This window comes from Hemicordylus capensis, chromosome 4 (genome assembly GCF_027244095.1).
Source record: "Hemicordylus capensis ecotype Gifberg chromosome 4, rHemCap1.1.pri, whole genome shotgun sequence".
Taxonomy (NCBI): Eukaryota; Metazoa; Chordata; class Lepidosauria; order Squamata; family Cordylidae; genus Hemicordylus; species Hemicordylus capensis.
This window is the reverse complement of record NC_069660.1, coordinates 68,298,174-68,312,522: the sequence shown is the minus strand read 5'-3', so window position 1 is coordinate 68,312,522 and position 14,349 is coordinate 68,298,174. Positions and strand designations below refer to the sequence as shown.

The following is a 14,349-nucleotide window of genomic DNA, read 5'->3' as shown; positions in this document are numbered from 1 at the left end:
CCCCATGAAATGCACTTGTTTAGTCTTCAGAATCCAAAATCTGTCTCCTTGTCGTGGTAGATGCTCCCAGTGTTATATTGGTTGAATTAATGTTCTCCAAGTGGTGTGTATTTGTGATGATGCACTTTATTCATACTGTGTTGAATTGATTTTATTATTATTATTGTACTGGATATATGTAACAAAAATCAGCCTATTCAGTTGGAGCTTTTTAAACATGTCACACAGTAGTCAGGTTATTTAATACTGCGGAACCCTGTAATCCCTTGTTATCTGAACCTCATTGTTTGGACGGTATAGATCTAAACATCACCTAGCTTCCAAGGCAATACCCTCCAACAAGATATTACCAAATTCACATAGACAACAACAAGATCCTTTACTACTAAGAAAAGATTATGTATATTTTTGTTCTGTCCATTTAAAAACAAACATCTGTAATAACTATGATTGCATACTGGCATAGATAAAGAGAAAAAAACCTTTATTTTTCTTGCAGGCTTCAAGACCTGTGGTGTTGAATGTTTATTGAATGCTTCAAAAGATTCTCTGTTCTTTCCTCTTTGTGTCTAAGTGGGGAAAAACGTCCTTTGGAGAATACTACACTGGGGGAAGTCTGCATTATAAATTGTGCTTCAGATATATAATCACTCTGCTCCCCTGGGGCACAGTCATTCTTCTGCAGTAGCTTGAAAATGGTGTGCAAATGGTGTGATAATGTAAACAATTGCAGGGGGATTTATTTCAGTAGGGGGAGAGTTTTGAGAAAATAGAAACAAAGTGATTTTTTTAAAAGTCTGGATGTATGAGTAGAGACTTCTGCTATTTTCTAACACAAATGCAGCAAATGGTGTGCATCTTTCATTCAGGACCTCTGCACAACAAATGAAAAACAAATGTATGTTTAATGTGCACTAATTTGTGCATACAATCCACATCTACCATCTCAAGGTTGTGCTCTTGTTGCAGAGAGCTCTCATGTTCCCAGAATTCAAGCTACAATATTTTGTATGCAGGTAATCTGTTGGAGATTATTTATTTGTGCACAAGTTGCAAACAGAATTATTCCCAATATAATTATTCTGACAGCATTTTGTTAACTTAAAAAAAAAAGATCCTTGGAAGTTGTGCATTTCTCCATTGTACAGTGTGGGAAGACTAATTTAGTTGCTTTTCTAAAGTGAAAGATACCAACAAGGCAATCAGTCTCTTTCACCTTGTAGAACTGGTTCACTGTTTTGTGAAACCATTTTTTTGAGGGGGGGGGAGTTCAGGACCACCACCACCCCCGCCGCTCCGTTCTTTGAGGACAGTATACTCCTTTCTTTTCTTTCTTTTTTTGCAGCTCACATCTAGGCAAATATTGATCTAGCCAGTTGATCTAGCCAATTTATGTGCATCTAGCAAAAATGAGGTGCAGGAATATCAGCCTCTGCCAAAGCAGAGCAATTTGCCCCTTTCTTCCCTGCTCCCCTTCATTCTGATGTCACACCATGGTCATTCAGTAGAGACTTAGAATATTGTGTAGAAGCCAAGATGTAAAAGCATGATCTGCCTTGTCCAAAATCAACCATGGTTTAATTTTGAGTCTGTGGAAAGACCTTGGGACATCATTGATGAATCTTGGGGAGCATAGGTACTTCCTTCTTATACATGCCGGATAGTTTGGTCTTGTTGCGGTCATATAAGCCTAAAGATGTAAGGTGTGGTGGTGCAAAACAATGGGTCAGGAGTGGTTCTCCAGAACTGCCTCCATCTCTCACTTACACTTTTCTCCTGCAGTGGTGGCAGCAGTGATGTAGCTGGCAGGGCTCCTGCCATTCAGGAGCTCTTCTTTATTTAAAGCAGACTAGCCTCAAGGTGAAGCAAGAAGGGAGAATTCTCTCTCCCGATACAAGGTGAACCTGAAAAGGCCACATCCACTGCAGGATGCCACCATTCATCTTGGGTTGTAGCAGAAGTGGTGGGGATAGAAGTGATAGGTAGATTTCTCTCCCTCTCCACATCCACCTTGATTTTGATTTTGCTGCAGCTTCCTCTGCTCAGATCAAGCTGCCTGCCATATGCCAACCCTACCTTTTGACTAGTCCATCTCTATAGGTTCCTGGAACTGCCCTACTCTTTCTTGTGTATGCGTCTTAGAGTATACACTTGATGCTGAATGTGCCATCAGGGCTTCCATTTTATCATGTTTCTTTCAAATAACAGCTGTGGTAGGGGGGCAATCAGGACTGCTGTGCATACAGAAGGGGCATTTAACTCTTTCCCCTTACACCATAGTCTCAACAGAAAATGAGAGGAAAGGGTTAAATATCACCTCCCTGTGCATCACAGGTCCTGATCCTGATTTTCCTCCTCCGCATGGCTGCTCTTTCAATTAAAACAATGAAACAGAAGCACAAAAGATGCATTTATAATTGCATGTGGGACCTTACTGCTATTCTGAAATGGAGCAGGCTTTATTTTCCCACTACCTTGTTTATGACATGTAGAATGTAAGGTAGAAAGATGCCACTCAGAAGCATTAGCTAAGTGTTTGTATTTTAAAAACAAAATGAAGAACTGTGTAGTTTTCTTACTTCCCTTCAGAATTTTTGTTTCCTTAATCCTCTCCAGCTGCCTAAATTTAAGGTTTAAACTAGTAGTAAGTAGTTGAATTAGATACTTTCCTAAACTGTGAGGGCAATACCATCTACCTATAACACTGATTTTATTATTGTGAACCACTTTGCGAACTATTATAGCTGAAAGCAGTATACAAGTATTGTAAACAAGTATTGTAAATAAATTAATTATGAAAAACTGTAGACACTCAAGACCTTAATTTCACTCTGGCTACTAAAGATTTTAATTTTCCTGCCACTTTTTCCAGGCCAAGCTGTCAAGATACAGACTCAGGGTTGACTTCAAATATGAGGGAGCCCTCAGCAAGGTTACCTTGGGTTGGCTCCTCTTGTTTTCCACAGTTACAGATGTGGGTTTCTTTCATTCTTGATGGGCCTACAACACCAGTAACAACATTGTTGTTGATGCTTGCTACCTGTCATGTTGCCCCAACTCCATGCCCGAGGTAGCGTGAAAACATTCTCCACTGTGGAGGAAAAGCATGGTGGGTACAGCTGCCAGTTTCTACTGCTGTTGTCGGCTTATCTATAATTACATAAACCTGTGTCTGCCATCACAACATGGGATCTCCTAGCCCAAGTGATTTCAGACTTTTAAAAACAGGTGTGCCCCTTATATCTAAAACCTTCAGATCAGGTACCCCATAGAGATTTTTTAGTGTGCATGTATACGCGCACACTTGCACAGAAATGTAAATCTTATAGTTATGAGACAGACTATTACAATCATTGGCTTACATCCAGACTAAATTACTCACAAGTACTCACACTAATCTCAATAGCACTACTCATGAGTAACTTCTAGATATAAGCCAGGGAGAATAATAGTCAAGCCCTCTGATCAGGAGGCAACATAAGTGAGTTGGGAGGGCTCTGAGTACCCCTGCAAGCCTTAAAATTACCCCCAGGAGTTTGTGTATCCCTGGGTACATGAATCACTGTCCTGACCAATAGTTAGGAACTGCTGACCTAACCAATAGCCATGGGTTCCACCATGGGACCCACTGACCTAGCCAATAGCCATGGGTTGCTGGCTGGGGCCCAGTTTTACCCAGAGAGTCAGGGCAGGCATCCGCAGTGGGCCTCCTGGAGTCCTAAAACCGCAGCAGCTGTCCAAGTGTGTCTTGTGCTGACACTGGCCTTGTACATAATGTGCAGATCAAGCTAGATGGAGCACTGCAGAGCTGTGTTATCTGGTTAAGGAACAGCCATTATGTCCTGTAGAATTGTAATGATGATTATTTGAAGAGATAAATATTCTACTATGCACGAAAGGCCTTACCAACATAGAAGACATTGCCAGCAAGTGTGGATGGGATGGTTCTGCAGGGTCTTGGCAAAAGCTGCAAAGAGAGCATGTCAGTGGACGTTTTCCTGAGGCTTAACATATTTGGAGTTCAATTAAAATTGGGGAAATTTGTCAGCATTTCTGTTTAGAACTGGGCCTTCTGACTCCCATCTCTCCCTTCAAAGTGCCGGGAGCCTAACATGTTCACAAGAAATGCTTCTTTAATTAGAATTGGGAATGCCCTTGAGTTGCTCATAGAGGACAGCTGTTGCAAAGGAGATTGCAAATAAAATTCAATTCCCTAGGAGTAGTGATTGTTGCATAACACTGTCTCAAGTGTCCCCAAGGTGAGACTAAGGGTCCAGCTACATGTTACTTAAAGCATGTGCTTTGCAGCCACGTGGTTGCTCCCTGTGGACTGGGGCCACACCTGTGGGTAGATGGGTGTTTCAAACCATTTTTCCTTAGCAAATAAGCATGGGGGGTGGGGTGCGTGATCAAGTTTGGGATCATAGTGGTAGGGATCATCATAGTTTAAAAAAATCCCTCCCCCTAACATGGTCCCAGTCCACATCTGGCCTTGATATGCTGGTTATTTACTTTTTTTAAAAAAAAGGTTATTATTGCAAAACATGCTGAACATGCAGCCTGACCTTAGAAGATAATTGTGGACCTAAAACTAGTATGTTATTTGGGCTAATCAGTGTGCAATATTGTTATGACAGAATCATTTAAATCTATCTGCTAAAAAGAAAATGCACAACCATGTGCGGAGGGCCAGTCGTATGGTCCTTTTCTGTTGAATCAGCACCAGCTCTTTCAGTGGAGCTTCAAAAGCCAATGTGATCAGCACTGTCCACATGCTTATGGGCCTGTCAGTGCTACAGGAGCACCATGGGCTGAACCCACAGGGAAGCAGCTCAGAATGCGCTCCTTCAATATGTAAAGGGTAGCAAAGTGTGGAAAGAGAGTTTGCTTGTTATTAGAGAACTGAGTTTTAAAGCTGTTTCAGGGAGAAATCAAACCTGGTCAGGCCCATCTTTAGAAGCCCATTATTGAAAAGGTATTTTCCCCCACAACTTTCTATATATTTAATTCTCTTAAGGCATACCTGTGGCTAAACCCATGTGTGGCAGCTCTCGCGAGAGTTCAGAGAACTGCCAGATAGCCACGGGATGGGTGGGAGGGAAGAAAATGTCGGCTGCAGCAGCAGCCGGCTGACAAAGAAAATGGCAGCTGGCCAGAAAGCGGGTGGGGGGGCGGCGGGGAGAAGAAGCCGGCCAGCTGGCCAGCCAGAAAGTGGGGGGGGGGAGAAGCAGGCCAGCTGGAAAGCGAGGTGAAGGATAAGAAGCAGGCCAGCCAGAAAGTGGGGGTGGAGAAGCAGGTGGGGGAGAGAAGAAGTGGGTCGGCCAGCCAGGGGCGGGGGGGGGGGAGAAAAAGGTGGCAGCAGGTGGGTTGGCCAGCAGGAGGTGCAGATGCTCTGTGCCTGGCTCAGCTAGTTATTCTTAATATCCCCTGATAAAGAATGCCCCAGCTTGAAACACATTGGGCAGCATCCCAGCTAGTATTTGCACAAATGGAGGATGCTCTGTTCACACAATGCGGAGAAGTGCAATTTTCACTGATCCCTCTTCAGTCTCCATGTAAACTGAGAATATTTTCTTGAGAGTTGGGGAGCCCTCAGGGACATAGTTTGGGGAGTACAGAAGGAAGGAGGGATTGGTGAAAATTGCCCTTCTCATCCTTGCAGGAGTGAAACATCTTCTGTTTGTAAAAGTACTTGTTGAGATGCTGCCCTGTTATATTTGCTGTTTTCTAAAAATAAAAATAAAAAAATCCATATTTTGTTGTCTACTCTGAAGCTGTTCCAGGAGCATTTCCAGATGGGGCTTTTAGCCTGGAATGGAGGGTGTGCGTTTGCACATTGGCCGGATTTGTGCTGAAGTCCGTGCAAGATATTGGGGAGCATTTCACACATGATTCAGGTTTTTTATTGTCATTAGAGCCTAGCCTGGTTTATGCTCAGGGTAAAAAAAAATCTGCTTTTTGTTTGTTTGTTTTGACAAATTTGAACTCTCAGTAAAGTCTCGTAGTAAACCTGTAGTAAAGCCTGCTATCTGTGTAAGCTCTGGAGGGTTTTTCTTCCTCTTCCCCCAAGGGGGAGAAAATTTTACACAATATCAAGCCATTAAAATCTCCAATATTGCTTTCAGTAGTCATCTGGAAATTGAGTCCAGTTCCTGTGCCTCCAGGCCAGTCCTGAAGGATTGGGAATCCTCTTAGTCATGAGACGCAAGAGCAGATTTCCCCCCGCGCATGGTACCAGACATTGTGAGGTCACTTCCAGATATCAGCTTCCTCCAAAACAGGAAGTACCTCAAAAAGGAGCCACCTAACGGCGCAGCAGGGAAATGACTTGATTAGCAAGCCAGAGGTTGGCGGTTCGAATCTCCACTGGTATGTTTCCCAGATTATGGGAAACATCTATAACAGGCAGCAGTGATATAGGAAGATGCTGAAAGGCATCATCTCATACTGTGCGGGAGATGGCAATGATAAATCCCTCCTGTTTTCTGTTTTTTACCAAAGAAAACCACAGGGCTCTGTGGTTGCCAGGTGTCAACATTGACTCAACAACACACTTTACCTTTACCTTACCTCAAAGAGGAGGTGCAAGTTAACAGAGGAAGCACTAGTTTTACTAGTGCTTCTGAACTGTGTCCCCCCTGCATGCTTTTCTGTAACACTTGCATATTGTTCATGGTTGTCTCATTATTATATATGAAGGGAGGCCCATCGAGGTCCATGAAACTGTGCACGTTTTGAGCTATGCTAAGGGTACTTGATAGCCACCTAATGGCGCAGCAGGGAAGTAACTTGCCTAGGGAGCAAGAGGTTGCCGGTTTGAATCCCCACTGGTATGTTTCCCAGACTATGGGAAACACCTACATCAGGCCGCCACAATATAGGAAGATGCTGAAAGGCATCATCTCATACTCTGTGAGAGATGGCAATGGTAAACCCCTTCTGTATTCTACCAAACAAAAGCACATGGCTCTGTGGTCTCCAGGAATCGACACCGACTCGATGGCACATCTTTACTTTTAAACGTACTTGATAATGTCTTATTTTTATCCTTGAGATGTTTATTCATTACATAGTAACACAGAGTGGATTTTATTCACAGCTACATCAAGGGTTTATTGAGGTTCTGAAGGCCTGGTCTGTATGAGGGTGGGAAATGCATACACACTTGCTCAGTGTCTACAAATATAACTTCAGTCTAAATGGGTGAGGGAGACAGTGGAGTATACTGTTGTAGTCCTCTAAAAACTCTAAATGTCTGGAGCAGTGATCCTTACAATCTACCAGGGCATGCTGGTGTGTCGCAAGAGAGACTGAAGTGTGCCTTGAAACATTCAGTCACTATGTTGGATTCTTTATTCCTCAGAGTGTGGAGGCTCTGTTCAGTAGCATTCATTCCCCCCTCTCTCTGCCAGTACACTGGCAGTGTCACCATTCAAAAGAGGAACAAAGGTGCATCAGGATTCTTTGGTACAGTCTACTCAGTGACTGACAGAGAATCTCTAAAACAAGGATGGCCAATCTGAGGCTCTCCAGCTGTTGTTGGGAGTTGACTACAACTCTCGTGATTCTCAGCAATTATTCATTGTTGCTGGGGGTTGTGGGAGTTGAAATCCAACAACGAGAAAGTCTCAGTTGGCCACCCCTGCTCTAAAGATTGCCATTCCCTTCTCTGAATCCTAACTGACAATTAGGCAAGGCCTACTGGCTCTTGGAAGCAATATTATCTGGACTATCCTGCACTTGTAAGGAAGATGTCTGCCCATTATTCTGGTTACTTATTGAGATATGTTTTTCCCCAGTCTAAGTGAAATGTGGCTCCCATGTTAATCCAGGGGAGGGGGGAGGACAACTTCTGCCCTGGTGTCATAGGTTTGCGCAACACTATTCTAGAAGCTCTGTTTTGAATTAAATTAGAAGCTAAGGTCCTTGATACTGTTTATGTCCTGTTCCACACTCTTCTGATTTTCTCTTAGAATAATTTTGCTCATGGAAGCATATGAATAATATCTTATTGTAGAGAAGCATGAAATTTAGTAAAGTATAATCTATTTTCCTCACACATTTTTTAATCCCATTAAGAGGATTTATGCCAAATGCATGGTTCTGCAGCTCTTGCATGCTGTGATGGATGAGAAGCTGGCATCTGGCTGAGCTTCATTATTTCAAGTTGCAGGGCTCCCTCAGCAAGTAAACTGGATTCTTAGGGGGCTTATGGAAAAAAGTTTTGTATATGTGTAGTGTGTAAGATAGGAGCAGTTTGTTTAGGATTATACTGTGTGTTTACCATCCCATGGCTACTTTATTGCAGTGGTAGCCTCTGGACATGAGCAAAACAGAGGCAGGATTTCCTAACAGAGCAGATACTTTATTTGTGTCTGAATCCGGAGATGCTCATTTAGCTACAGTACGGCCATAAGAATCCTCTAGCACTGTGAGGCAGCAGGTAGGGAGCAAAAGATGTCTTTTGTTGACCACTGCAATGGGCTTGACATTACACATGGATTAGGATAGCACCATGGGGAAAATAATAGGTGAGAGAGACAGCTAGTTCACAAGGCTGGCTTCAGAGGGCATCAGGGTGGGGCAGTTTTATTTAGTGGAATAGATGTAACATTGGATCTAAAGATGCTCTTGCAGATGTGGAAGGTGTCTTCTGCTCAAAGAACTGTTGTATACCTCAAGGTAGAGTGTTGCATGAGAAAAGTGATACTCAGTCCAATAATGACTATACTATAGTACTCATGTAAACATTTGCAGAAGCATTTGTGGAACAGTGAGATCTGCTGTTTTCTTTCTGCTCACAGTTCATTGGATTCAATGGAGTTGGATCCAGTAACTATTAAAGATTCTAATATTCAGAAAATTAAGGATTGTTTCATTGTAAAGAGTGTGCCCAAAAATGGAACCTAGGGTCATATGTTGATTTGTAGTGACAGAAATGTGTTAAACAGAATGGAGCTCTTTATTTTAGATGTCTGTCATTGTATCATTGGACCGGTTCAGATTACAGTTTTGCAGTCCATGTGATTAAAAAGAGGACACGCCAAGGGAACACCCACTGTGATGTCTTTTGTGGACATCCTGACTTTCTCCCAGTGCGTTCTTTTATCCCATGAACTGGGGGGTGGGGAGATTGAACTGGGGAGTGGGGAGATTGTCCTAAATGCCCCTTTATATGTGCTTTAAATAACAGTATTTGGAGCACTTGTAGAGGGGCAATTTGGAGGATCTGCCTCCCCACACAATAAAGGAACATACCAAGAGGACATTGAGACATCTACAAAAGACATAATGATGAGTGTATTTTCAGTACATCTCCCTGTTAGTTCTGTGGGCTGGTTCTGTGGAAAAAGGTATTGTTCAAACCAGACTCATATTTTTTCTTAAAATAAAGATTGGGATACTAATTGTATCATATTTTTCCCTGGTAACAGCTGCAAGTCCTGATCTGGAACCTGGATGCATTCTGCATGTAAACGGCTAATGTTTTTAAAGTATTTTGTGTTAAGGTGGAACTTTCAGTTGGTATTACCCTGTGTATTTGTGTGGACCCTTTAAATGTGCTAGGAAGGTACTACTAATGTCTTTCTCCTTTAAAAATGTGTGTCATTAATATAATGGTGGATTGTATTATGCCCTGCTAGATCCTTACCCATTTCTTTATTTAAAAGCTTTTAATTTAAAAAAAAATCAATAACTATTATTAAAAAGATACTTTATTAAAAAGTATCTGTCAAGTTCACCAAGTGCCCAGCCTGCGTTGGATCTTCTTGTATGTATGTATGTATGTATGTAAAAAAACTAGCAGTGCCCTCTTTCCAAATATAGGTAGGAATATATTTACAGATGTGTCATAAGAAAATGTTCACATTATAATTATTCTGAAACCATCAGCACAAATAATATCTATTGCACAAGCTCTATTGAAACGCTTACTGAAGTTGCGCATGAGCAAAATTAGAACTAATCATGTTAGTGGAGAGGTTCATTTAAAGTGGGAGGGAGCTCATTACATCAGGAATTCTGTGAAACAATTTAAAATTTATCCTCTAAATACTATCAAGAGTTGACCTGCATTGGTAATCTATTAATCAAATAACTAACTAACCAAAAGCTTGCTTGTGTATTGTCATCTTGCACATTGTTGTGATGACTCAACAAAAGTTTGAAAACTTCAGCAGCTGGATTCCCTAAAGAGGTCCTTGGTCACATCCTGGCTGTGGGTCCTGTAAATGAATTTAATGTTGTGGATGTTTATCCTCTTAACTCCACTTTTCTTTCCTGCATATTCATATGAGAGATCCTGATACTTCCTACCCAGAAATATGGCAATTATTGAACTGTTGATTCAAGATGGGTTTTGCATCAATATAGTAGATGTTTTTGGTCTAAGCCTGCCTATTCACAGTGTGTGTGGCCATCTCTTCAGAATAAGTAGATTTTGGTTCAGTAACTCCAACACATATTCTCCTTCCTTTTTCAGCCTTGAATATCCCAGGGTAATGGCAGACGTTCACCCCAGATAATACCATTGTTAACAAGGCCTTATTAAACTTCAAAAGTAACTTGCAGTTGTGTAGCTGCTGCTAATCCAAACCAACCATGTTCACCACTGTTTTTTATTTTTATGACTATACAGTTTCCTTCCTTTGCATACTCCTTCTGTGCACTGTGGAAAACTCTTTTACTTTGTGTGCCTTCTGTTAGGAGCTCTTCCTGTTGTGTGTCTGTTTTGAAGGCCATTTGTCTTTTACCACAATAATGCAACTTAGTTCATTACAAAATAAACTAATTTGAGGGACTCAGGACTCCATTGCATTATGTGGGAAAGCAAAGAAGGCATAGATATATGTTAGTGCATTAGACCCAAGCACTTTAAAATCTTGGCTCCCCTCCCCTTAAAATCAAAATAATAATAATAATAATAATAATAATAATAATAATAATAATAATAATAATAATAAATCCAAATTGTCAACTAGCAAATTGAGAGGGCTGGAAAAGATCATGTAAAAATGACAATAATAATGTACTTTCCTCCAGTGTAAACAAGTACACCATAGATCAGTTTACCAGTTTATCACCATAGCTCAGTGTCAAATCCCACTAGTTGCAATGAAAGAGATGACTTTGCATTTAAGTTTCTTATGGAACTCAATTATTAATTATTATTTTTTTGAATTATGCTGAAGGTTGGAAGGTTTTTTTTAAACAGGTTTGTAGAAAAGTTGAAGGGAACTTAATAAATTGGGCATAACGTGGATGTATCAACTGAGTAAATAGTTGTAAGAAGTTGGGAGGGGGAGGGTAAATCATTGTATTACTATTATTGTTGTTTTCTTGTACATTGCATTATTTTGAAATCTAAATTTTGGAAATATCTATTTAATAAACTGTTAGTAACAAAAAAGAAAGAAAGGAAATCCCTATTTTAAAACAAATCAATGGAAGTTGGTTGAATTGGAGAATATTTATTTTAACAAGTATAACGTTCCATGAAAGTGTACATGTAAACCAAAAAGTATTTTGAAGAAATAAGGACATTATAGGAGTTATGTGCCCATCTTTTACAAATTGATCTGTTCTCACAGTGAATAAAGTGATCTGCCTCTAAACATCAGTATTCTCTGCCACTTCCTGTTTTCCTCTCATTTCCCATCTAAGTCTTGCATCATTTCAGCATCTGTGTCAGCCTCTCTAAAGACTTCTACATCACAACTAGTGTGTTGGAAAGACACTCTAGTTTGCTGTGTCTTGTGATGTGTGTACATTCTGTCTCTTGCTGTTGGCTAACTTTCATTTCCTATAGCTCTTGTCTTCATTGCTGGAAACCCTGTAGAGAAGGAGGATTTACAAGTGTCTATTTTTTCCCCTTATGTCCTGATTTCAGCCCGAGGTATCGCAGAAAGGCACCCCAGCTTCATGTATCCCACTGGGACCTCAAGCAGTCAAATGGTACTGAGAGGGGAAGACCTTTTGCTGGAATGCATTGCTTCGGGAGTGTACGTACCACTTGAGATCTGGGGGAGCCATGGTGTGTCAAGTAGTTTTCTATCCTCCAAGTCTAATTCCTGAGGTGTTTTTTTCTTTTTTTGTTTTTATTTTGTTTTTGCTGATTTTAATGTGGGTAATCAAAGCCCTTTACTCATTCCTTCTGATTGCCGAGTTACTGAATAAAAAGATTTCCTTGGGGATATGGAATAACTTAATCAATAGGAGATGCAAAACCATGGAATATGACATTACCATTATTAACTTCTGTGGTAATGAACATGTTTCACAGGGATAGTACAACAGGCATAATCTGTAGAACTACCCCCTCCCTTTAATACCACCAGTGTCATTAAATCCAGTAATTGCAAAGTAGTGATTACTGCATGTTGAAGCTTGAAGCAACTGTTTTGCAAATATTAATGAGATCCATAAGTCACATCATTGATCCATTAACTCAGAATTGCCAACTCTGATTGTCAGTGACTCTCAAAGTTCTCAGATGGAGATCGTTCCCCACATTGCTACTTGAAATCTTTAAACAACGGAAGCCAGGGATTTAACATGGGGACTTGTTAATGCAAAGAATATATTATATCATTAAGTTGTAGAATCAACTTAATGGTCCTCATTGGTGAAAGTACTTTCCCAAGATTTGTGTAGTATTTTGCACCGATTCATAAGTGAGAATCCTACCCTTGAGTTAAACTCAAATTGCTTTTTAATGTATGTCTCGTGTTGAAAGAGTCTTCATGTCAAATACACAAATCTCATTCTCTTCGTTCTTATAGCCCAACACCAGATATTGTGTGGCACAAGAAAGGAGGTGAACTCCCAGTACGCAGGTTCAAGCTAGAGAACTTTAGGAAGGCCCTTCATATTGCCAACGTTTCTGAGGAAGATTCTGGGGAGTACTTCTGCTTAGCTTCCAACAAAGTGGGCATTAGCCGCCATACAATCTCGGTGAGAGTGAAGGGTACGTCCTATTTCTATACTGTTCTGATTCTTTTAGCAAGTCAAAAGGTGGGTGGGGTGGGGAGGAGGACATGGAAATTTTTGTGGGTTTTCTTTCCTAGTGGACACTTAATCAGCACAGCCTGGAAACTGTTCCCATGTTGCAGCTGAACATAAGCAATCTTCAGTTTTTCCTCTCTGTGCCACCCACACTGTTTTAGACTTGTGCCATCTGAGCATATGGCCCATATTCCACTTAATAGGCAAGCCTGTCATTATTGGCTTGATTGTATGGGGACAATTCAGGGCATATTTTTATGTAGCTGCACGTAACTTGAAAGTGGTTGAATGCTCTAGAGTTGGAGGATGTTGAGGGTGGGAATTTGTTTGTATGCATAACCAGTAATGAAACTGAATCCCTTTCATGCCTAGTGCAAAGGCCACAAATTATTGAGATGACACATGCATCAGTAGGAAATAGTACCTCATATCCCAGGTATATTTTTGATAGTTTCCTATTCAGCAGCTTGGGGGAATTAAAAAAGCAGCCAGGGTGTGGGTTCATGCTAAGCCAAAATGGGATGGAAGAACAGCTGATCAACACAAACAGCAGTTTGTGTGCCAAAATGGCAGGTGGGGAGACTGCAAGACAGAATTCTCTCTCAAACAGAAATCCCTCCACATGTAAAACAAAATGTCAAAGAGAAGGCGCTGACCTTAGTCATATCCCTGACATGCTAGTTTCCTTTATATGTTAATAGGATTTTAATGTTGCTAGATATTCAAATGTAATACATTTAATCATCATTATAGGTGGAGGGAACACCCATAAGACATGCAAAAGTATTAAAGAAGTATGTTCCCTCACTTACATTGACTAAAGTGTGGCTACCGAACATAAAAGTCACATTCTTGTCAATATGGAAGAAAGTCCACTGCCAGGAATGTCAATCTGCCCAACTCTCCACTCCCCCCCCCCCCAGAGGAACTCTAGTGGTCTCTTACATTAATATCAATTTTGACCGAGTTCTGCTGAATGCCTGTTTAGGGGCTCAATTCAAGGTGCAAGCATTTTGCTATAAAGTCCTAAACTTCCTGGGCCCAGCACATCTTAGTGAGTATTTGTTTCTATATGAAGCACCTTATGTATTAACATCTGCTAGGGATGTGCACAAACCTGTTGGGAGGCACTTTTAAGGGTCTCCAAATTGGTTCGAACAACCGGCTGTTCGGCTGGTTCGAAGGCGGAGGGGGCATGCATTTAAGGGTGGGGGAGGGGCCCTTACCCCTCCCACTGCATTCCCCCCACCAGCGCTCCATTTTAAAAGTGTCCATTAGGGTGGCAGCATGCCTACCTGCCGCCCCATGTCCTCTTTGGCCAGAAGTAACAGGAAGTACCCGGCA

General features: G+C 41.2%; 1 protein-coding gene across 25 annotated transcripts in view; it reads left to right on the top strand.

The window, feature by feature from the left end:
* NFASC (neurofascin) overlaps positions 1–14,349 on the top strand; it is a 313,180-nt gene that overhangs the window by 189,923 nt on the left and 108,908 nt on the right. For all 25 annotated transcript variants that reach the window (XR_008306603.1, XM_053248157.1, XM_053248160.1 and 22 more), the window contains 2 exons: positions 11,891–12,002; positions 12,783–12,967. Coding sequence is in view for 24 of the 25 variants with exons in the window: in XM_053248157.1 (XP_053104132.1) it covers positions 11,891–12,002; positions 12,783–12,967 (297 nt within the window). In the remaining variant the exon portion in view is untranslated. The remainder of the gene's footprint in view (positions 1–11,890; positions 12,003–12,782; positions 12,968–14,349) is intronic.